Source organism: Leguminivora glycinivorella, chromosome 10 (genome assembly GCF_023078275.1).
Source record: "Leguminivora glycinivorella isolate SPB_JAAS2020 chromosome 10, LegGlyc_1.1, whole genome shotgun sequence".
Lineage (NCBI taxonomy): Eukaryota > Metazoa > Arthropoda > Insecta > Lepidoptera > Tortricidae > Leguminivora > Leguminivora glycinivorella.
The window spans coordinates 8783122-8807781 of record NC_062980.1 but is presented as its reverse complement, the minus strand read 5'-3'; the positions used below and the strand labels follow the sequence as shown (position 1 = coordinate 8807781).

Below are 24660 nucleotides of genomic sequence, written 5' to 3'. Positions count from 1 at the left end.
ATAAAAATGAATATCTAATGAGTTTCTGTTTAACATTATCATGCGTTCGTTCCAGTAGATACAGCTAGCACATAAAATAAAACACTGGCGCAAAAGTTAACTTTAAATATGGGTGTCAACGTTGTTGAATAAGGAACTTGAGTTGTTTACCGTACATATTGGCGGTGAAGGCTGCATCGGGTGGGGGACTTCCTATGCATTCAACCATTTGCATATGCCGGCGCGCCGCACGAGATGCGATCACGTATCAGTTTCATATAACAAGAACCGGTCAAGAGCGCGAGCACTATTGTTGAGATCCATATCGTGCTGTGGGTATTTGACTCACTTTCGCAAAATTCGCATAATGAAAACTATTGTTTTACACGTTTCTGAGATTCTGTGAGCTGCGATCCGATCCGAGTAATAAAAATTGATCCATTAAAATGCAATTGAAATAAAGTAAAAACGTTTTAATTGAATGTCATTCATCAATCCACGCCACGCCAAATGTAGCAGTATTACAATGCTAAGAACTTGAAAGTGTGTTTAACTCAGAGATAAATATTTTATAATATAAAAAAACGTAAATCTATTCAGATCTATCATTATGAGAAGCGATGAAAATTCAGTTTTTTTTACAACTAATAAAGACTAGTTTTACAAGAAGCCAGACTGTCGACAATAACATTTTCATTAATTAAGTGCCTATCAATTTCAAATCCGAAGCATAATAATCTCGTGTGAAACATTATACCTAAACATCGGGCGAGACTGGTTTATCCGGCTCGAAGGACCAATTCTGTCTGTCTCTAATAAATATCCGACGTAATAGTTAATGCAAATAGTCTTACCATAAATGTCAAAATAATATTTATAACTTTCGATTTTTACGAGCTTCTCCTATTTACTAGTAACTTGCCCTGTTTATCTGTTATGCATGCAATGTGTATAATTGTACATACCTACTGTTCGTGAATCGTGTGGGTAAAATCTTGGAAGCTGAATGTGGCCCAGTTTCATTTTCAATTGAGGTGTAATTTTGCACACATATTTTATATCGGATGCAATGAAATATTATATTGACAAGGAAAGGAGCTGATCTGATAATGAAGATAGGCATGTAAACGCTGTATTAAAACACCAAACTATTACTTTGTTTAGGGTTGACCGAATTGTCCCATGAGTATGTATTAGGAAATTAGGTTAGTTACATGTGGAAAGAATAGGCATACCTACCTATAGCCAGCCATAAAAGCATGTCACAAAAAGATTTCTTTGTCAAAAACAAGTTTTGATCACTACCATAACTATAAGTCAAAAATCTCGTAAAATTGATGACCATATAAATGAAATTAGAATCTAGGTCAAAATGAAAATTGAGCAAAAATGTTAGCAATTCAAATTGTACCCATACCTACTTACAACTGTTTCTTTAAGTCCATTAAGTACCTAAATGAGTTAAAAATTTACATTACAACTGCATTTTAAATTACTCTAAAATTAGACACAGAGCCATATTTATTTCTTATTTCATGGCTTTCAAATGTAACGGGTTAAAGAATCTAGGCTATGTAGGTATTTCCTTGTTTCAAAGCCTATATCTCAGATGTTGTGAATAGAACCTCAATAATGATGCAACGCTGAGCTTATCGGTAACAAATCTACGCGGGAAGAGTGGGCGCGCGGTGCGACGCGCGACGCCGACGACGCCGCCGTCGCAGGCGCAGCTTGCAGTGCGGCCGGCATAGCATAGCGCACGTGCGCGAGCGTCACACATCACGGACACCCAGAAATTCGCTTAGTTAGTCCCCAGACTCTGTGCCACTCGCACGCATGGAGCTCTAGCATTTCCCGCGCTCGGTAGTGATAACTGACAACCGGTGATGCCCGCAAATCGGATCTAGTGCTTATTATCAAACTCCTTCAACTACCACCACAATTGCTGACCTTCATATATGTAAGTTTTTTTCTTTATCAGGGCCCGCGCATCCCTGCTCCGGGCTAAATAAGTTAAACGATCGGCACTGAACCTGTTGTTCACCTTGGACGGTGAACTTTTTTGCCCTGAAGGACTTTTTTACAAAATTACCTATCTTCACGTAAGTATAGCGTAGTTGAGCTGGAATTAATTTGCCGAAAGGCGCTACAAATCAAGTCTAACAAGTTTTGATTGAATTATCAAAACAAATCGTTCCAGGCCGCATAAACTTAGAATCTCAGTTTGGCGAGTGATTCCTAATGAGATGGTAAGTAAGCACGATCTCTAATTAAATTATACAAGTCCCGCTCTTTAGATAAGTATAGTTGGCGATTTAGCCATTAATGCTCAACCATTTATGGATGCAATGGGCATTATCCAGGACCGGTAGCCAGCTTGTCCAAGCACGGAGCTAGTGGCTGAACAACTTTACTTTCATTTACATAATGCGCCCGTATTTTATAATGCTCTTTTAGTGTCTTCAGGGAATAAGTAGACTCGTATCGCATTTCATAAAAGCAGTTAAAACATACACTATATTTTATACAGCAAAACTTATTTTACGCCTATCAAATAAATGAAAATCGAAGTTATGTATGTACACAGCCAAGGCTGTTAGATTAGATATATGTAAATATACCTTGTATTTTGTAAAATTACAATATGCAGTATGAGCATACGTATAGTAAGTGTAACTAGGTAAAAAGAAAATATAGTAGGGAATATACTTAAAAAAAAATCAAACGCGTGACATACATTTGAATTCAAAAACACTTTGGAATCCTAAGCTAGAACTGTATCTCCCTTAAAGCTTAGAAATAACCTTATGTTATCTCGTCTCAAAGACTTATCGATAACATTACACTTATGTACGTATCTACATAGTACAAAAAGTCAAAATAGATATAGGAATAGAGCTCTTTACAGATGTCGTGCATAATAGTTTTCCATCATACTCGTACTTTCTCGGAAACATTCGTCGTGCTGGTTCGGTCAACGTTAGTACTTTTTTTGTATTGAAACTGACTGAAATACCACAACATCAGGTTTGCGAGTTTCCGTGAAAATACGAAGGAAAAACATTTGGCTCTATATCTGTACTCGCTATCACAGTCATAAATGCTCAATATTTCGCTCAAATTTAAGCCGAAAATTAATAAATATTTTCTTTATGTGCCCGTCGGATACCGTAATGTCCGATATAAAAATGGTAACAATTTTTTAGATTTTTTTTTTTACATTAAAAATAAACATTTAAATACTTATAGGTACTTATGTATACAACATTCTTCGAGTGAAAAGTGAATGCGTGATTTGAAACAAAAACACACATATCATCGTTATTAGTATTTCTGTCAAATACCTGCTAAGTAGGTAAGTAGGTATAACAAAACGAGCAGTAGAAAGGTTTTACATTTAATTGAACTGACAAATCAATTAAGGTCAGTCGGGATAATAGTAACTACGGGACAATTGTAACTAATCGAAATATCTTCCATATTTTACATCATTTACTGTAGTTTCATATATGTCCAGATAGCGTATAAGCTCTTTCATCATTTCACCGTAGATGGTGTTGATAGTCCTAATGATCTCTGATCTACACGACCGTGAAGTTTTCGACGAAGTTGGTAGTATGCGCGTGAGAGACAGCCTCTCAAACATTCCATAAAAAATATGGTTTTAATGTGATTTAACATTTTTTTCTACAGTTAGTTGCATAATTATAAACTTTTTTATGTTTGTATATCCTTCAATCTTCTAATTTTCATGTTTTAATAGTATTTAAGCGATAGTTTAAATTGACCCCCTTAAATAGCGATGAAGGCTAATTTCGACTATTTGGTAGTTTTAATTGCCCCGCCATATTTTATATTTATTTAAGCGTATGGCGTATACTTGCAGACAATTAATATTATAAGTCGACATCCAGGTTACGCAACCAACCGATCGCGTTTATATTTTATATGAAAATCAACAACACTAGTGATGTACTCGATTCGAGGTTTTGTATTCGATATTAATACCTCATTTAGTGACTCTGGCTCTGGAAGGGGCTAAAAGTATATTTTATTGAACGTCATTGTGTATTATCGATTATTTTAAGCATTTAGTCCCTTATTGGTCTGATTATAAACAGAGAATAAGGTGTGCGCGGGTACACGGTATGCACCAATAGACACAGTATCGACAGATTTCTAATAGGCACGATTCCCATCACTACTTAGTATGGAGACCAGTTTTAATTACCCCGCTGACATCTTGTATTTCAAGTATTTTTTTACACAAACCGACAGACCTACATAAAAATGAGTGTTTAAGTTAGGTTCCTTACGTTTTGACAAACCACATAATAATCCGGTTTACCAGTGTAAGTTCACCGTAACGAAACTTATTATCAATAGTTGGAATTCCCCCTCGGCGGGGTAATTATAACTATTTCTGCCATCTCATATAAAAATCATATCATATATCACCATCATCATCTCATATACATCATATTTTAAAGTATACGGAATCTTTATTTTTGGATGAGAGCCAGATGAAATAAAACCTAGATAACTAATCTACAGTGTGAAGGCAATCAATTGTCATTGAAATTACCGTTGATAGTAGTTTTAAGCAGTCAAAATTGTATTTTTTATTTTAGTAGTCGCAGTTGCCCCGCTTGACCTTATAAAACATCTGATAGAGATAATTCTGATAGGAAGTCTTATCTCTATGAAAACTCCAAAATGCGCGCATTTCCAGAGATAACACCTCGAGTTTCACAAATTCTCCATATAGCAAACTTCTCCGAGATTGTTAGATCCGTTTCGTAGAGATAATATGTACATATAAGAATTGCTCGTTTTGACGCGTTCGACACGGTACCGGACCGAAAAAGCTTAAGTTATAAGTTATAAATATGTAGTATGGTAAAATTGGTAAAGACGCGACAGGAGCGAAAATGCTAAAATGGAAAGGAGTCCCCTTTAAATTGGGGATTTTAAGTTAAATATACTAGTGTTATTAACTAGATTTATCGAAAAACAATTGTCCATTCAGAACAACTCAGTTAAAAGATATTGCGAAAAAATCTTTAAAATCGAGGTTCCGCTCTCGACTGTTCCCTCCTTCTAAACTTAATCAATCGTAACGAAATTTGAGAAAACTGTATAACAATGAAATTATCTATGTCGGACCGTTTAGTTTTTTTGGCTAATTGTTACCAATTTTGAATACCACACCTTTTTTTGCGCCATAATCAATAAGGCCGTTTTTGGAAATTTTTGATGGGCTCTAGCGTCTTTAAAAATAAGAATATCAAAAAAATCTAAACTCGGACCGTTTTACACAGATAAAAATAATAATAATCTGTGTTGAAAAAATCAGTGCTCTATCTTCAAAAACCAGGGAGGAAATAGTCGAGAGCGTTTGTATGGAGAATTGACCCCTCCTGTATCGTCTTAATTGCGTGTTATTTTACTTGCCACAGTGAATGTGTTAAAGGTATAAGATACCAAAAAACACGCCAAAATATCTGACACAATTTTATTTCTAGAGCCATAAGAGCGTGTCAACTATTTTTTCAGCTTTCTTTTTGTGCGATGTTATTGCGGATGACTGTACCCATTGGTGGTGTGGTGATATCTGTGTTTGGCCACTGTGCATGATGCTGACTGTATCTCTTACTCGGAGCTCTGCAAAACTAATAAAGCTTTAAAGTAATAGCTACCCATTGCGAAATGCAGGGGTCCTAAATCTATCTCGTGACAGGTTATTTTTCCTTTGATCGTGGGCATATTTCAAAACTATATTAGCCTGGAGCCCACATCTATACTGTAAATCAAAGGGTTTACGACTTCTGAGAGTTCTGAGTCCCGTCGGACTAAAGTCTGGATGTTAATAATAGGAATAAAATAACTTAACTCTACTTTATGTTTGAATAGCCATAAGACATTATGTACCTTACTTGTTCACTTAAATTTTACTGCGTATAGCGCAGAGCGTTTTTCTTCAGTCGCCGGTCGTAATTCTAACTTAACATAATCGTAAATATTAGTAAGTATTATTAATTTATAGTTAATAAAAGGGTTATTCGTCGCCTCGCTAGTCCCTAGATAGATAGGAGGATTTCTGAGGCTTTTTGCAAGCAGTTCGTTTGCAGTATTTTTTTATGAAAAAAACACAAATAAATAAATAAATAAATAAATAAAATAAAAAGTCATTTATACAAAACAAAACACAAACTACCAGAATTCTCAACCAGTCAACTGGAGATATCTATTACTATCTACACCGTGTTTTTTTTCCGTTAAATTCGACACGTCGTTAGGTTCATTATCAGGAACCAGCCTGTATATCACTTTTAGTTAAATTTGCAAAAAAAAATGTTTTATATATGAATTTATTAGTGTGAGAGACCCTTAAGAATAACATTCAAGTTAGTGTCAAGTGATTGACGGCACATGGCAAAACAAATAACATTAGGAATTGGTAAAGGCTGTCACACACGTGTTCAGTAATTATCTTTATTTTTTTAATAACTCGATAACCGCAAGAGTTAAGACGCTAGTTTCTTAGAGAAATTAATTGTATTTGGTGATATTCCCTTAAAGTTAACGGAATTCAATAAAAACAGGTTGTATAATAAGACACTGGAGCACAGAACTTAATTTAGATAGAAGAAACAAATTCATATATTTGTATAGGGGCCGAGCGTGTCAAATTTTGTACTGAAGTTGATTCTTGCCTGTAATTTTAAATATGTCTCAGGCTCTTGATTGTTCATAATTTTTATGTTGTTGCAATTGAATACCACGTAACAAGGCATTTTTTATGTTTTGGTTGACTTCAACTTACAAAAATTGACGCCCGAAAGCTGCAAGCTGCGAGTAAAGACGGACAACTCAGTGGATTTCACTGAGTTCATTTGACACGCTAAGTAGATACGTTTGCTTGATCTATGGTATATATGACATCTGTGCACTGGAGGTAACTACTGATGAAACAGACTACTAAATGTATATTGTGTCGCTTAACTTCAAACCTGGGTAAATCCATTCTGCTTAAGGTTGAATATATAAAAAATATAATATGATCTGAAAGATAATCAACCTTAGTTATAGCAGAATGGATTTACCCAGTTTTGAAGTTAAGCGACACTATTGTCCGCCGACAGTGACGACATTAGGTTGAATTGAAGCTATTTATTACAAGAAGCTGATATTTAATAAGAAATAATATGTCTTCATTAAAAAGCAGTTGCGCATGCCATGCGTTAGCAATCAGAAGGGAAAGCTACTATTTTCTAAGGAAAAATCGAGTAGCAATAATACGTGTTCGTTTAATTACCGCTTGTAAATTGTGTTACGTGATCTCTGGCAGTTTTGCGAAGTTTGACGTGTAATAGGTGGATTGTTATGCACACCTAGCCGTAATCCAATTCGTTATCATGACATTGTATAAGGTAAAGAGGGGGTAATCTCAGCTGGAGTGTAATTTTAACTAAGGTACAGCGGGGCAAATCTCGACTGGGGGACAATTGTAATTAATCAATTTTTTCCATTATTACACTATGAATACTATGATGTTGAGTTTTACATGTATCCACTGAACACGCCTACCATATATGAAAAAATGGACCAGTTACATTTGACCCCCAGTCGCGATTTGCCCCACTGTACCTTACCTAATCGAAATATTGTATCAGGCCCGGATTTAAAGACTTTCAGATGGTTCCTGAGCGAAGCCTAAATTTTATCGGACTCTCTCCATCTCAACAAAACTCAGCTAGTCGCTCGACCATCCACCCAAAACCCCAAAAACTCTTGAATATCAGCGTGTAGAGTTGGAAGGTACTAGTTGTACCTACTTAAAGTACTTATACTGAGTGAGTTTTTACTACAATATTTTTTGGTAAGACAAATCTATAAGCTCTCTCTCTCTCCCCCCCTCTCTCTATTTAGGTACCATCCTCTGATCTCTTTTGACCTCTGAGTGAATTATGTGCTTTTATTTTAAAATGAAGGAAATAAAACGTTCTATTTAATTGCATGTAAGTAGGTATAGGTAATGTGTAAAAAGTTTTCCCCTCACTAGCTCGGAAACACGTGTTTTGTCCTTTAATACCAGCGGGTAAAAACGCATTTTATCCACTAGTGGGTAAAGTAATTTGACCTTGAATAAAGTCAAATTAACTGGTTTAAAATTGATAAAAGTAGGTGAATCTAGTAATAAAGATGATTTACCACCTGTGGAACTACTGGAAGCAATGATAAACGCATTTTTTGCGTTGTAGTTTCCTCGCTATAGAGAGGGGAAAAGTTTTGTGTTACACTCGGGTGCAAATGTACTTCTCGTGTGTTAAAAAACTCACAAGTTCAGGATTCTATTCTCGAACCACTCGCTTCGCTCGTGGTTCAACTATAGAATCCTTTCACTTACTCGTTTTTCAATTCCACACTCGGCGTTAAAATACAACTTTGCCCCCTTGTATAACAAATAACTATTAGGACTATGGGGTGCTATTATAGGCTGTCTTTAGCTAATGATAAAGTCTGATAGAGCTACGAACAGAATATTAATACTAAAACAAAACTGCTTAAACATTTTTAGCCGCTCCGTCATGGTCTATATCTTGAAATCTTTACGAGGTAAACAATGACTTTCTCAACACATAAATTTAAAAGAAATTAAAACATTTCAAGCTAAAAATGTAAAATATTGACAAACTGAAGAATAACTATTAGTTGATTGCGGTCATGATTCACACAACTGCATAACTTCACGTAACAAGGAACATTGACTGATGTAATTACTAGAAGGTATTTCGTGATAATAATGCCAAATGGCCGGTAGCTGGCGAATCGAGATGTGCAAATAACGCCTACTTGGCGATATTCGACTTAATTTTTGACAAGTCACGCTTCTAAAAAGTTAACAATGAACCTACAATTTCACAAACTACCTTTTCTACTATAAAGCTACAAGACATCTCGGGGCCATAAAAAGACGCAAGGCAACTCTCGTATTTTTCGTTTGTTTATGACAATATAGAGCTTAATTTTTTTTTATATAAATATACTTAAATAAATAAATACGTTTTCAAAAAAGGTCGAAAATGTATCTGGACATCAAGCAAACTTTCATTATGTAGCAATTTCGCAATTCAAAGAATTTTTTTAAGTACCCGGTAAGTATAAAAAAAAAATTCTTTGATACAGTACAAAATTCTGAAAATTCTTTCATAATCGACATGGCGACATGGCCTTGTGAAAATTCTTTTATTACAGTACAGTAAATAGTTAAAGTCAGTTTTTTTTACAGATAAAGGAATTTTCTAGATTTTGAGTAGGTAATTAAAGTTTAAGAGTTCGACAGTTTCCTGTTACGGAAGCGGCCGAATTGGTGCCATGTCATGACTAGTTATTAATGCAGGTCGAATATCGTAGCCTCGCTCGTAGCTTATATTTTTTTACTTTCTATGTGTAGCAAAAATGCTATGTTAAGCAAGTGCTAAGCGATTGTTTTTACGCAAGCAGCCAGATAAATACCTGCTAATCGCTCCGTACACAATCAAAATGTGAACAATGAGATACATAGGTAATTGTGTAATTATGACTGCTCTAAATAGGTGCATGTTACATCATAAATCGGTCATCAAACAAATTTTAGTAACAAACAACTCTTGTAAGCGTACCTGACACACCTTTGTAAATATTTATTTTTGGAGTTTACCATTGTATACCGAAATATATGTAGGTATAGGAACACAATTGAAAGAAAACACCTACATGATGGAAACACATAACATAAGTATGACTACATGTTGGGTTGGTGACAAGGTAGCAAGTAGCGAGTAATAGAGATCACAAATCGTCACCAAGTTTCTAATGGGTCGGCAACGCGCATGTGACACCCCTTGAGTTGCAGGAGTCCATAGGTTACGGCGACCGCTTTTCATCAGGCGCACCGTATACCTGTTTGCCACCGACGTGGTATATAAAAAAAGTCATTTTTTCAGGCAAAACAGGAGACTCGCGCAAGACGCCTCGTTGTAAGATACACCAAACCTTTTTTATTGTACTGATTATTGCCTTATTCGGATGAAAGAGATTTTTGTTATATATTAATTATCTCTTTATCTCTAACTTTGATATTAAGATTGGCAACTAAATATTATTAGAGTTATTGTAGACAGGTACCCCACCCCAGGCCGGTACAAACGATTTAAAGCCATCTTCAAAGTCTTCTATCAATATCAATAGATCTTATCGATGTCGGTAAGCACGCTGATCAGGATATTTATGTTTAGTCAGATCACGATTTAGTGTGCCTATAACAATGGACGCTGTTCAGATGAGTTGATAGGACATCAGTCTGAGCTCGGAATAAATGCTCGCAGGCAAGTTTTAACCGTCGTCGTTTAAATACCCACTATAAACTTTTCTACTCTCGTAAGATCGTTAGGGTTCAACATTGAGGTAACTACTAGTAACTTTAGCTAAACCTCAATCTCTAACAAATTTTCGCAGCCTAGAACGACTAGAACGAGTTTTAAAGCGGAGGTTTTACGAAATTAAATTTATTAAAAGTCTACTTAGCTACTTCCTATTTCAATTTTACATTTCTAATACAAATTTTACACAGGAGTTCACAATGCTTGTGAACGCGTAGTAATGCCAAATCCCAGGGATTAGCCTCAATGACTGATGCAAGTGAAGTTTTATTGAATAATTGTCCGCAACGTAAGAATGTGACGTGGTATCAACTCGCACTGGGCTGAACACTCTCAGCGCAATCAGTTCAGCCGAGTTTCACCCGGAGTATTCGTGCTGTTACTTTTACAACGCGCGGGCGCACACGAACAACGCTCTGTTTCCCTAAGTCTCATTGTCTCTGCATCATGCTGAGGAAAACTTTGACTTTCCACTCATAGATGACACCTTAGCGCGCGTAAACCATGCATTTAACTCAAGAAAGTTGGCGCGTCATGGGGCATAGAGTTTATGCGTACGTACGTACTACGTAGCTATTCAAATATGGATCAAGTACCAATTTGATTGTACCAAAGTAGGTAGGTATCTTCGTTAAGAGGTTTACGGTTTATTGCATACAGTTTATTTTGATAAAAATACTCGAATGTGACACGGCGTCAAGGTAGGTAGAACTTACTATTAGGTACTGCATATGTCCGAGTTTTTCCAATTATGCGTAACAATACGATGGGCGGCAGAATGCATTCTGTAGCGAATTAGTTAAGGTGCCAAGCCAAAGTACTTAAACTGCCAGACGCTTTAAAGGTTTACCGTATTTACATACATCAAGTTAAGAGTTCTTCGAACATATCCAAGAAAACGTAAAGTTTTATTATTTACAACAGCTTCAATTCGTGCAGGTAATGTGTGTAGCTGCCTATCTACATGGTACTTTTAATCGTTTTGTAATAAGAAGTCGGCAACGGTAATTCGGTATACCATCTGGCGTTACAGTAGGTTACCGTAGAAATACGGCAGAAACATCTAAAATTAAATTTGTTTTCGCATATCTAAGACATCCAGACAAAACAAAACAAATTGGCAGAGTGTAAAACAGTGGCTGCACGCGAAGATTTGGAAGTGATTTAAGATAACATTACGCTGTACCGTTGCGAGATCGTTTGCCTGTGCGATGCCGGCTCCTCACCGTTACTTTAGCGCCAAATCAGCCCACAATGCGATCTGTATACTTTGATTCGGATAATAAGTTTAGAGTCACGATCCGGTTCCGTGAACCTGTCTACGTAATCTCTCGCCTGGATTAGAGGCTTCCTTATACGGGGCGAAATGCATATTATTTTGCATCTGTGCTATGAATTATACGTATTAAAGCTTCCAATTTCGCGGCTAATACACTTCTGTATTCTACCTATTGGTTTTCGAAACGGGTCCCTGTATGTGAACACCTATTCAACTTGGGAAAATAAACTGCCAACTTCCTTATGGCTTCTCCCATTTAAGACATGAATACAATGCAGTGACGGCTCGTAAATTAGGTGGATACTATGGTCAATAAATTGAGGTAAGTTAACTATTACGCCGCCATTACCATCAATGTCAGGATATACCTAGTTAGGTATCTCAATAGGTAGATAAGTACTTAATGTTCCTTATTTTATATCATTCACTTTAAGAGCACAGTTAATCGATCGACCACATCGACCTTAACTTAACGAAATGTATACTTTATTTATGTACTTTTTTTCGAAAGAGCCTTTATAAAGTTCCGTACTTACAAATTTTCAGAAAGGAATTGTGTTTGGGGTTTTTAACCCCCGACGCAAAAACAACGGGGTGATGTTATAAGTTTGACGTGTCTGTCTCTCTGTGTGTCGGTTTGTCTGTTTGTCTGTCTGTGTGTGTGTCTGTCTGTGGCATCGTAACTCCCGAACGGATGAACTGATTTAGATTTAGTTTTTTTGTCTGAAAGCCGAGTTAGTCGGGAGTGTTCTTAGCCATGTTTCATGAAAATCGGTCTGCTATGTCGCGGTCGGGGGTTTTTTCAAAATTTTAATTTTGTGGTTAGGTTATTAGTTATAGAACTGTCTCAATCCATTTTAATAGTAAAAACCGGCCAAGAGCGTGTCGGGCCACGCTCAGTGTAGGGTTCCGTAGTTTTTCGTATATTTCTCAAAAACTACTGAACCTATCAAGTTCAAAACAATTTTCCTAGAAAGTCTTTATAAAGTTCTACTTTTGTGATTTTTTTCATATTTTTTAAACATATGGTTCAAAAGTTAGAGGGGGGGGGACGCACTTTTTTTACCTTTAGGAGCGATTATTTCCGAAAATGTTAATATTATCAAAAAACGATCTTAGTAAACCCTTATTCATTTTTAAATACCTATCCAACAATATATCACATGTTGGGGTTGGAATGAAAAAAAAAATATCAGCCCCCACTTTACATGTAGGGGGGGTACCCTAATAAAACATTTTTTTTCATTTTTTATTTTTGCACTTTGTTGGCGTGATTGATATACATATTGGTACCAAATTTCAGCATTCTAGTGCTAACTGTTACTGAGATTATCCGCGGACGGACGGACGGACGGACGGACGGACAGACAGACATGGCGAAACTATAAGGGTTCCTAGTTGACTACAGAACCCTAAAAAAGATGAAATTAATACAATTTAAATATATGTTATTGAACCATAGAATGCTGTTCGCTAGTTTGCAGGTGGTACAGCGACATCAGACGAAAAATGTGGACATCAAAAAATACTTATACATTTTACGAAAACAAGTCATTGCCCAGTTTGCGGGGGTAACAGTGACATCTAGCGAACGACAGCGAACAACTCTATCGTTGAGTTTCCTAAACATATCCTAAGTACATTGGGTTTCTCAACAATAAATAAATAAATAAAATTTACTTTTTCTTTTGACTGAAAACACCGTGTTGATAACCTCTCTCTCCCTCCCTTTCTTCCCTTGGCTTCTGGCTGGCTTCCTAAACTTTGACGAGCCATAACATAATATTAAAAATGTAGGGGCTAAGTTTTGATTCCCATAGAAAAATTGAATTACGCGCCATTTCCAGTGCCAAGTTTCGATTGATCGTCATAGTTGACAGACGTCAAAAATACAACGTTACCTCTTTAGTTTTCTAACAGATGGCGTTAGTTATACAAAATAGTAAACGATGTTTTCTTACTCCTTAGACTCCTAACAGATGGCGTTAGTAGTACAATATTGAACACAAAACTGAGATTTGATTTTTTTTTAAATGACAATAAAATAATATTTTTTTACAGATATGAAATCTAGATATGAATATAAATTACTATGTTTAAGCACAACTTCATAGGCGTGATAGTTTTTTAAAAAAATGTACCACAAGGTTCATTCGGAACTTTGTCGACTATAGGAGGGCTTCGCTACCGCTCGCCCTGATAAGTAGGATACTGAAATCTTCTTTCTTCGTTGAGCCATCACAGCTAACTTTAACTTACAAACGGTCTTAAGCACCTACACTTCTGAAGGCGCTTAAGTCATTTTTGCTAATAAAAAAAAACCACAACGTTCTATGAACATTGGTCAAGTGCGAGTCGGTTTTCGACTTTTCCATACAAAGAACTCATGAGCGCCTGAACGACTATGATGGCAAAGTTAACGTTTCGAACTTTCAAGACTTTACGTATATATCTCGGAAACGATAAGAGATAGAGCAAAATGGACTTCAGATTTGGGCTTTCGGTGGCACAAATTCTATGTTTTCGTCAACAGACACTTTTTTTGGACCGATTTGAATAAAATTTTGCTTAGTCAATTTATAAACGGTCTTAAGCGCCTCCTTTTTAGTAGGAACTTAAGTCATTTTGTACAAATGAAAAAAAAATTGAACAAGTTCTAAAAAGAAAAAGACAGAAATGAATTTCTTTATACCTGTCCAACTCGATTACACAATTTTAAGACGTTTAGTAACTACTTGCAGCGGCAGTGAGTGAAATTCGTAATCTGAGTTTTTTTCTCTTAAGTCCGACTTACGCTTGACTGTAGATTTCTAATAGGTTTTCCTGTAATCTACATGGAGAGGGCTATCTCGTGTATTTTTTTGAAAATTTTACGCTAAGTAGTTTCGGAGATAAGGGGGGGAATGGTCATTTTTTGCTTATTTTCTTAAATTACTTCTAAATTACCAAAACAAAAAATATAAAAAAAATATATTTCAGATGCTGATAAAATGCTCTTTCATTTGATATGTAACACAATATAGTTTTAATAACTTTGATTTTTAATTTTCAATTTTACCCCCCAAAAGTGACCCCTGTGATTAAATTTCATTTAATTAAATTACATGTCCGTCTTTGGGCCACAGGTTTACATACGTGTGCCAAATTTCAAGTAAATCGGTCCAGTAGTTTCGGAGAAATCGGCTGTGACAGAGGGACAGACAGACACGCGAGTGATCCTATAAGGGTTCCGTTTTTCCTCTTTGAGGTACGGAACCCTAAAAAAGTAATACTACTCAACTATAACAGCTTTTACAAATGATTAGCCAAAAACTTATTACTTGTATGGTTTTACGTATTGTATGAAGTTACGGAACCCTCTACTATGCGTGGGGTTGGTGGTTTAATCAACCGATAACATATGTTCGTGCGCAGGTAGGTATTAGGTCCCTATCAATGTGTATTCGTATTACAAGAGTAGGCCATCTACTTCAAGGCTGTAATACCGACTTCATTGGAGCACTACCTCATCATCCTCCTTGCGTTATCCCGGCATTTGCCAGGCTCATGGGAGCCTGGGGTCCGCTGGAGCACTACCTAATGTTTTATAATTAATATTTTTTCTAATATTTTGTATCATTTCTACTCTACTGGAATGCGGCACGTAAAAATGTATATACATTCTATTAAAAAATCCCAATAAGGAAATTATTATGAAGAAGTACCTATGACCTTTTTCTCTTTTGTTAATGTCTACAACCGAATGTCAGTCAGTCTGAATAATTACAGGAGACGGAGAGCGAGGCTCTACAGTCGATTAATTTTACTCCTAGAACTTAAAGGCAGGCGGAAATTTCATACGCGAGTGTTTCATAGGAGTGATGGCGAGTGTCAATCACATGTCGAGGATAAAGCGGCGCTAGCACGGGGCAGGTAGGCACGTAAGTATCGGCTTGTGCCTTGGGGATGCGAATTAATACGTTCGTTGCCCCGTCGGACGTCGCGCCGAGCCCTGCCCGGTTCCCATAGCTAGCCTGATAGCTCGACTAAGGCAAGCTGGTATCACTGTGACATTAACACTCGTGTAACAACCAAGCCTAAAGGTGGCATCCTTATTTTGGTTTACCCCAAGCAAACGCTCGCCTGCGGTTGACAGGTGGGAACAACAAACCCGCGCCACGCTGTGTTTATATCCTCAGTATCCACACACGTATTCAATTGCACACCTATTATAATGTCTAATCTTATGGCCGTCTCGTTAGATGCTAGTAAAGATGATTATACCATTTTGCTTATACTAAGTAATTTATAATGATCATTTTAGCAAGCTGAGAGGAGCTATTTAATTGCAAAATATTAGCTTAAGGAACTTAAGCAAATAATGTTAGGGGGATAACGAGGGTAGGTACCGAATAGCAACGAGTAGCAATTTGCGTAGGTAGCATTTTGAAAGTCCTAATTCAGACTATTCATGAGACCTTGGGTGCATTGTATTCAGTTTGACCTCTTAACTAAATGCTAATGTGTTGACAAGTAGATAGGTAGGTGGCTAGCTTGCAATTTCATTTCAACACTCGCAACAACTTTCTGTGGCATTTAATGTGGCCACCTACTCATTACAATAACGACTTAAATATGTAGTCTTATGTCACACACCCATAAATTAGCCATCTGTTCACATTTTATGAAATTATCCCTATCTTCCTGGCTGACCTTTAGCGACAAAGGACATTTAGCGAATACGTGACTCCGACTGCGGCACGCCTGAGTTATGCCGTCCTTTGTTATGTAAAATAAAATAACAAAGAATACGAAATCGGCAATGTTAGGATCCCTAGGAGGTGTGCCTGGCGACCGACGAACCGGTTTGACCGGGAGATTCTTTGTTTGGTTATCGCGGAGTCGAGACGTCGCGACTCGACCTGACATCGCACCGAGGCGTGACTGACGCGCACGTTTATCGTTTTCAGAGGGAGCCGCGCGGATGTGCTCGCTGGGAGAGTCGGGCCGCTGAGGCCCGCGCGGGCTGATGGCGGCCCCGGGTGTGCTCGCGCTGCTGGCGGCCGCCGCGCTGGCCGCTCTGGCCGCGCTGGCGCAGCCGGCGCTCGCCGCGCGCTTCGGGGACCGACTCGCGCCGCGCGTGCCCACCTACACGCCGCGCCACGCGCTCCACGACCGCCACGTCTCCAGCGCCGAGTATGACGAGTACGACCAGGAGTATGAAGAACAAGCCTCCTTCGACGATCATGAAACGCCTTCGGAAACGGAACCCCCACCTCGGCGGCCGGCCCGTACCGAAGCTCACCGTCTAGAAATGAGCACTGAATACTTTGTAGTGCCCCAAAAAACTTCATCGACGCCCCCGCCGCCGACTTCTTCGCGACCATTCGTATCCACAACCTCACACCGCCCATTAAATACGACAGTGGTCGTACAAACGACGCGTATATCGATGGGAGCTCTACGGCAGGAATCTTGGGCGGTCCCAATTTTGGCTTTGGCCTGCGTGTGTATGGCAATGATCGCCGGTTTCGAAGCATTTGTCGTGTGGGGCGCGAGCCGCACGGCGCCCAGCCGCCGCCACCTGCTCCTGGGTCAGACGCTGCTCTTCGGCTTGTTCACGTGCGCCGCCTCAGCCGCGCTGTACGTCGCCACGCCCACTGTGTTCACTTGCGGGGCCGTGCGTTTCGGAACTGGAGTCGCATACGTAATCGTATTCGCATCTCTACTCGTGAAGTGTGTATTTTTGCTAAGCTTGAACGGTGGCGTGTATCTGCCGGCCGCTTACCAAGGACTTTTGTTATTTTTCGCGGTAATGATTCAAGTGGCCATCGGCGCCCAGTGGCTGGGCGGATCGCCGCCGCGAGTGATGGCCGGCGCGGGCAGATGTGACACGCAGTTATCGGACTCGTTGATGTCGTTGTGTTACGCCGCGTTCCTGATCGCCGTGGTGTGCGGCGTGGCTCTGCGGTCACGCGGCATCCGCGACAACTACCGCGAGGCGACGCACATCGCGGGCGCGGGCGGCGCGACGGCCGCGGTGTGGGTGTGCTGGGTGGCGGCGGCGCTGGGCGCGCCGGAGCGGCACCGCGACGCGTGCGTGGCGGCGGGGCTGCTGGCGACGTGCGCGGTGGTGTTCGCGCTCATGTTCGCGCCGAAGGGCCGCCGCCTGGCGGCGCTGGGCCGCGAGGGCCGCTGGGACGCGGACCGCGACGAGGGCCTGAGCTCGCTGGGCGCGGGCGGCTCGGGCTACTCGCCCTCCTTCTTCCACTTCAAGCCCGTGAAGTACGGCATGGTGTCGGCCGCGGCGCCGCTGCCCGCGCCGCCTCCCGTGCTGGATCGCAAGGAACCGCCCGCTCAGCCAGCCGGTTAGTTAAGTATCTAAAATGCGCTAATAGTAAGAACTAGCGCTTCCACGCACCGAAATGTGATCGCAATATGCCGCATTCTGTTCGCAGATTTGTACGGAGCTATGTTCGCGAGCTCGCCGCACATGCATGCGCGCCCCCTGTGCCCCCCGCCGCACTACCCCCTGCACCCTTTAATGCACTACCACTACCCGCCTTATCACTACATGTTGCCACCAGGTAGGTATAACAAAACTGCACCGCCCTACTCATTTATATTTTTATTTTAAAGTAGTCATCTACTTACATTCTACACTTTATTGTAAACTTAAAACATGTCCCACTTAAACCACTCCCTCACGTTTACTTGTTCATAGAATAATCCTATAGTTCAGTTATAATCACTTACTTACCCCTGTTGCACAATTTGCACTCTGTAAATACAGAAGATACCTATTCGGTGTTAATTGATTCGTTTATTTGTGACGCTAGCCAATGTCAATAAACCGAGACTCGCGGGCCGCATGCGACTCTGTCAAGTATAATCTCAGTTTTCACAATAGGTAGGTATTTTATTTGAAAAAACCCCCGACCGCGATAAAACTAAGAAAATAAATCAAATAAAAAAAAAAAATCGAAATCGCGAACAGATCGATTGAAAATTCCTTAACAGACAGACAGACAGACGGAACAGACCAGAATCAGACACGTCTTATAAACCCCGTCGTTTTTGCGTCGGGGGTTAAAAACAAGGTGACATTGTTAATTCAAAAACCGAATCAAGTCAAGCAAGGTGACATTGTTATAGTTATTATCTATACAAATAAATGCAAGTTTTCTGGCTGACTGACTGATTCATGAACGCAGAGCCGAAACTGCAAATGTTAGAAAGTTGGCATTTGTACTTTAGGTCCGGTATACAGCGTGTGGATTCCATACGGGCGAATAATGTATCCAGTTTATACATATAGTATCTGATCATACTAATCGTATAGGAGAATAAATTTGTTAAAAAGTGTTAATTATTAAGAGTAATTATTTTTTTTAATTCTGATCAAGCGGCAATGTACGCCGTCCAACTTAATTTGACATAATTCTTTAGTGCAAACCATGGTTACAGTACAGGTATTGAATGTAGTATGATGTCTCACATGGACCCTGCAAGGGCACAGCATATAATAACCAGGGAACGTACTTTTCATGCCGACGACACCAATCTGACATAAACGTCATGTCGTAATGGAGATTAGGTAGGTAGGTAGGTACACTAGGTACGCTAATTGATGTGGACGTAATACATTGCGTGCTGAATTATTATGTATGAAAAAAAACCTCGTCTATTAAAAAAAATAAGTAGTTAGGCTTCTTAGGTCCAATACTAATCGTTATTAAGATATTCGCCCGTATGGAATACACACGCTGCTGCAATAAAGTGTACAATAGATAAAGAAACAATTTTGAAAAATTCCTCGCTTAGGGGGGAAAAGGGGTGATGGTGTCGATTTAAAACACCCCCTTCGGTCGAGTCTCGATACGAACTTCGTCTTTTCCGCACTTGTATCGTAATATACTACTAAATTACGTAAAGAAAAATTCAGTTGATCAAAGCGATTATACCGGGGTTCCAAAAGGAGGCAGGTTCGAATCCTGCTCGAGGTTTAAACTTTTCGATTGTACCTTTAATTTTAAAAATTGTATTAGAGACTATCCCCCAGGCGACGCGGCGCGCGCCTCAAGCGACGCGTCCTTCCTATACACAATGTACTGAGGAGACGTGTTTTAAATTAGACTCAAGCGACGCGGCGCTGACGTCCGTTCCGCGTCTTAAGACATGCGTCGCCTGAGTGTGGGTTGCCACTTAGATATCGCTCGCAGTCTCTGCTTGATAAAAATAAGTATAGATGATGATAGTGGAGTGTTCTACAGGCATGATGGTGCGCGAAGAGGGCAACGTGTACACGACCGTGGAGCCCACCTTCAGCAGCAACCCCAACGTCTTCTTCCAACGCTCGGAGCCCTTGCATGCCGGCATGATGTACTGAGCATCTGACAAACCAGCGTTCCGCCGCGAACATGGATTTGACAGCACCAGCCTAGCGACCAGCCTCGTTTTGCTACCCGCCGTCTATTTACAAATACCTATTAGGCGATTCAAATTTTTACACGTGATTACAATTGGAACGGGAATTAGCGTATAACCAAGTTTTAAAACTGACTGACGTTTCAAAAGACGGGGATAACGCCATCTATGACACGTCGGAGATCAGTTTTAAAACTTAGTTATACGCGATTAAGTCCGGTTACAACTTTATCGAAGATATAGATCAATGCCCGAAGTGTGTTATGGTAACAAGTGATACACTATAAATGTGAGTGTGTTTAGCAAAACGTCCCACTTTGTCGATTGCTAATTTGCTATAAAGCCGCTTTGTCAGTTTATTCATATAAAGATACTAAGCAAATGTCGTCTATATGGTAAACGGCAAAGTTGGGCGTTTTACTAAACAGTATAACAACTATTTAGGTATTTGTTGTATTCCTCCGAAATAAGAGTTTCATTGGATATTTATTTAGGTTTAAGCGAGGTCTCAGTAACATAACGCCATCTGGTGAAACTCTTTTTCGTATAAAGACTGCAAATCTTACGACCGCACTGCAAGTATGTATAGCGCCAAACTGGAAGAACTATTACTTAAAAAATCGAGGCAGAACCATAATGTTACGAGGATTTAAATTAGTCTGTTGATTAGAAATAGTATGTCACCTGCTACCATTTGGCCATATCGCATAAACTAAATTCAGAGGTATGTATGATAACTTCTCCGAAAAACGATGTTAAACCTGCTGTTACTGCATAAAGTTGGATAAAAAAGCAATCCCTTCAATAGCTACATTATTAGTACATCTTTGAGGAAATCGTAAGAAGATAAGACTAACTTTGCTACCAAGAGACTACGTCGCTTAGTTGTCAAATCTTTAATTTTGAACTTTAATTTCTATAATGTCAATGCCTTATTTGTTTCGCCACTATGGCATATAAATATGTTGCTGCAAGGCACACAAGTGTTGACATTATGTCGAGGCTTCTAATTTTATATGTGCGTATATCGGCTTTATGCAGTATCAAGCAGTGTACCTGATATCCGAATTTTGTAAATATAAGTCGAATTTTAAAAGAGTGAAAACGTGGTTTGTGATTTTACGTGTACTTAACCCACCCTGGAAACTGAATCAGCTGATTTCTGAATAGGTTAAATATTATAAGATACTATTAGGTTTACCGATGTAAGCTCTCTTTTATAGTAATTTGTAAATAAAACTTCTGAAGACTGTTTAGATTGTTTTATTATTAAATTATAAACAACTTGTCTTAAATATTAATGCTAAAGTGTACACTCCCGGTGTCGGGGGAGATGCATTCAACTTTCATCACAAACACACAACACTTAGTGTTCAATTCACTTGGTTCCCGTGGAGAGGAGGGCGAGGAGTCCAGATGCCGTGGTCAGGGATACAATGTAATTGCTGTAATTTAATTTATTAAGGAAAAAACTTGCTGCAATCAAGATGAAAATAAATAATCAGATTATGAAAAAATTGCATTCTAACTACTGTGCTGACTGATATAGCCCCTGAAATGTATCTACATATCTACTCATGCACTAAACTAAATATGTATTAACCAAAAGAAAATAACTTACTTATTTTATTTAATTTCATTCATGGTAGTGGACTTTAATTTCTAGTTTCTTCAAAGTTAAGTTTTCACACCAAGAGCATATTGGAACAGTTCATACACAGCATTGGATTAGTAGAAAGCATGATGTATTAAACGAAATAGACACATATGGAAAAACAAGCCCAAATTCCTTATAATCTTTGGCATTAATAAAAATAGTAGTTACGGCCCTGCCACGACATTGGCCTTAGCGCGACAGCAGTGAGCGGCAGCCATACGTGCGAATGAAATGTCCCATCGCTGTGTCTCGCTCCAATGTATGGCCGCCGCTCACCGCTGTCACGTTTAGACCAATGTCGTGGCCGGGCCGTTAGGTATTGTTAGTTGTGTGTAAAGCAAGTAAGCTACTCTTGCCATACCACAGTACCGGGTTGTTGTAAAGGAGGGGATATGAGTTGCTGCATTAAACCTAATAGTAAATGTGAATGTTAGTTTGAACATTAATTCCATCTCCAATGACTGAATGAGAAACAGAGTTTTAGAATTGACATAATTTAGATTTAGATTATTTGGTAAAGAAATAGTTTAAGCCCCACAGACAAATATAGGATAGTTTTTGTCAATAATATGATAATCATCATCCCATACAGATAAAGTTATGGTTAGAAGATTATGTGCTACATAGCCTTAATCACATGTGAATGGCTGGTCTTAGCTAATTATTTTTTGTTGTGTTTGTTTATTATCAGATAAACAAATTAAGAAAGCAAGAAAAATTAAGAAAGTTCAAACAACATTGATAGACTTACCTACATGAAAGTAAATTCCATTAGTTGTCTAATATTTTATAAAAAGGATACACAGTGGGTGTGAAGGAGCGCAGCAGGTAGAAGCTGCTCAGAATCACGATGGCGAGGAACAGCGCATTGTTGTAGAAGATGGAGAAGGTGGTGGCTTCATAGTCGGCTACCTCGTTCTTCTTCCACAGGATCCTGAAATTAACAAAAATAGTTGTTTTAGAAACTATTATACACGGGCATTTTTACAATTTGGGTCTCCCCAATTAGCGTAAATTGTTAACAAATATTAACTCACTGTCAGTTTTGTGACGACAATTAAGCATTAAAAGCAAATCTGTCTAAAAATTTACCTATTTTCACATTCTGAATGTAGATTATCGTTAAAAGTTTATATAATTAACTCAAAAGCATTTTTTTTTATGCTTAATTATCATCACAAAACTGACAGTGAGTTAATTTTTGTTAACAACTTACGCTAATTGGGGGGTCCCAAATTCTGAAAATGACCCATACATAATGTAAGTTGAAAAAGAAAAAGTATAGAATATTGGTCATTAGCTAATGAACAATTAGAGATTATTTGCTTTTATGAACTAATTAACTACTTAATGCACCAAGTGTGTAAGTAATGAAATAGAAATGTGATTGAATAATAGAATTTAAATAAACTTTCCTAAATATAAAAGCATTTAAAATGATAATAGAAAAATATATGTTAGATCAAGGCTATCAATATGATTTATGTGCAATAACCAAGTAAATTATGCAAACACAAAATTTGAATCTACACTGAAACAAAACTGAAAAAATACTGAATCAAAATTGAGTTTAAAAAGGAAAACTCAACATGAAAATAAAATTTCATCAGATTGTATAGTTAGGCTACTCAATTCATAACAATAAATAAAATTGTTACAGTATATATGTAACAATTTTATTTATTGTTATGAATTGGCTTTAAGGGCCTCTTAGTAAAGTATTGGAAGTTCTTATTGGGTTATTTCAATTTAGAAAGGCAACCATATGGGAAGGAAACCATATTAGTTTAAATGATTAGCTACTACCTTTCGTCCTTCTCCTTCCTGCTCATCTTCTTGTCGTCGGCGAGCTTGCGGGACATCTCACGCGCCACGGCGTCCTCGCGCTTCACGGCCACACGGTGCTTCAGCTGGAACTTGGTGTTGCGGTACGCCAGCGCCAGGAACCAGGTGCAGGCCGCCGTCACCACGCCGAACCACGCCAGGGATGAGCTCACCTCGAGAGCGTGCACCCTCCAGAACAACCCTACACAAAAAAACCCGGTCACTTTCACATAACTAACGGTACAGGATTTTATGAATGAAAAGATCGTCAATTACGCATAGTTGCGTTTGAGAAAGACTTAGGACATTAGGAAACAATCACTCACATATGGGAATAGCAGATACAATGAATGCATTCCCGTAGAATAGAGCCGATGACTTCGTAGAGACATTTCGACTGAAATCCTGCAGCAGCAGCTCTTCTTCTTTCGTAAAAGCCTTGTTCGTCTTTCCGGACATCTTGTTATGAATTAACTGTAAATTTTAATAAATAAACGTTATCACACACACTGTTCTTTCTTACAACAAATAGCACAAACTTCACAAAATAAGCAATGAACCGTACTTCGTGGCTGGCGATTGTCGAAAAAAGACGAAACGTCGGCTGACATGTCGGCGACGTGTCAAATATGTTGCCCTTTGAAAATATGTGTTTAAGGAGAAAATAATAAATAAGTAAATGGTCTTATAGTATATTGTATTGTACATAATAAAATGAAATTTTAACAAAATCATTTAAATGGATATAAAACCGGAAGAAATTCATTAATTTTCCTTTTACTTATGCGTTTGGCAACATTGTTAACCTTTTTTTCTGAGCGGTTAACATGCGGTTAAAGAAAGAATAAAATTTAATTTATTTAGTAAAATTTAGATATTGGAATACATAAAATAAGTCAAGAATTTGTATAAAATTCCCATTCTTGGTAAGTAATTTTAAATAAATATCACTCCCATCAGTATTTTCTATATACTATTTCTGATTGACATTTCTAAACGAAGACGTCAAGTGTTTAAATTTCGAATAAATTCCGTTTGGATTGGACCGGGTTGTTTACATCTCGGTTTTTAATACTTCGCTAATTAGTGCA

The 24660-nt window shown here is 38.5% G+C and overlaps 2 protein-coding genes across 4 annotated transcripts; one reads left to right on the top strand and one right to left on the bottom strand.

Moving 5' to 3' along the window:
• The first annotated feature begins 1741 nt into the window (after positions 1-1741).
• On the top strand, positions 1742-21340 carry LOC125230315 (metabotropic glutamate receptor 6). Of its 2 annotated transcripts, XM_048135444.1 has the most exons (4): positions 1742-1939; positions 16632-18029; positions 18120-18248; positions 19935-21340. In XM_048135444.1, the coding sequence occupies exons 2-4, from the start codon at positions 16691-16693 to the stop codon at positions 20048-20050; spliced, it is 1584 nt and encodes a 527-aa protein (XP_047991401.1). In that variant the 5' UTR covers positions 1742-1939; positions 16632-16690; the 3' UTR covers positions 20051-21340. The 2 variants fall into 2 exon arrangements, with proteins under 2 accessions (XP_047991401.1, XP_047991402.1); XM_048135445.1 differs by lacking the exon at positions 18120-18248 and having other exon boundaries at positions 16632-18034; positions 19935-20067.
• LOC125230316 (translocon-associated protein subunit gamma) lies at positions 21336-24172 on the bottom strand. 2 transcript variants are annotated; one of them, XM_048135447.1, is made up of 5 exons: positions 24135-24172; positions 23896-24043; positions 23552-23771; positions 22548-22679; positions 21336-21533 (listed from the first exon to the last, which is right to left on the bottom strand). In XM_048135447.1, the coding sequence occupies exons 2-5, from the start codon at positions 24026-24028 to the stop codon at positions 21467-21469; spliced, it is 552 nt and encodes a 183-aa protein (XP_047991404.1). In that variant the 5' UTR covers positions 24029-24043; positions 24135-24172; the 3' UTR covers positions 21336-21466. The 2 variants fall into 2 exon arrangements, with proteins under 2 accessions (XP_047991404.1, XP_047991403.1); XM_048135446.1 differs by lacking the exon at positions 24135-24172 and having other exon boundaries at positions 23896-24116.
• Between the last annotated feature and the right edge of the window lie 488 nt (positions 24173-24660).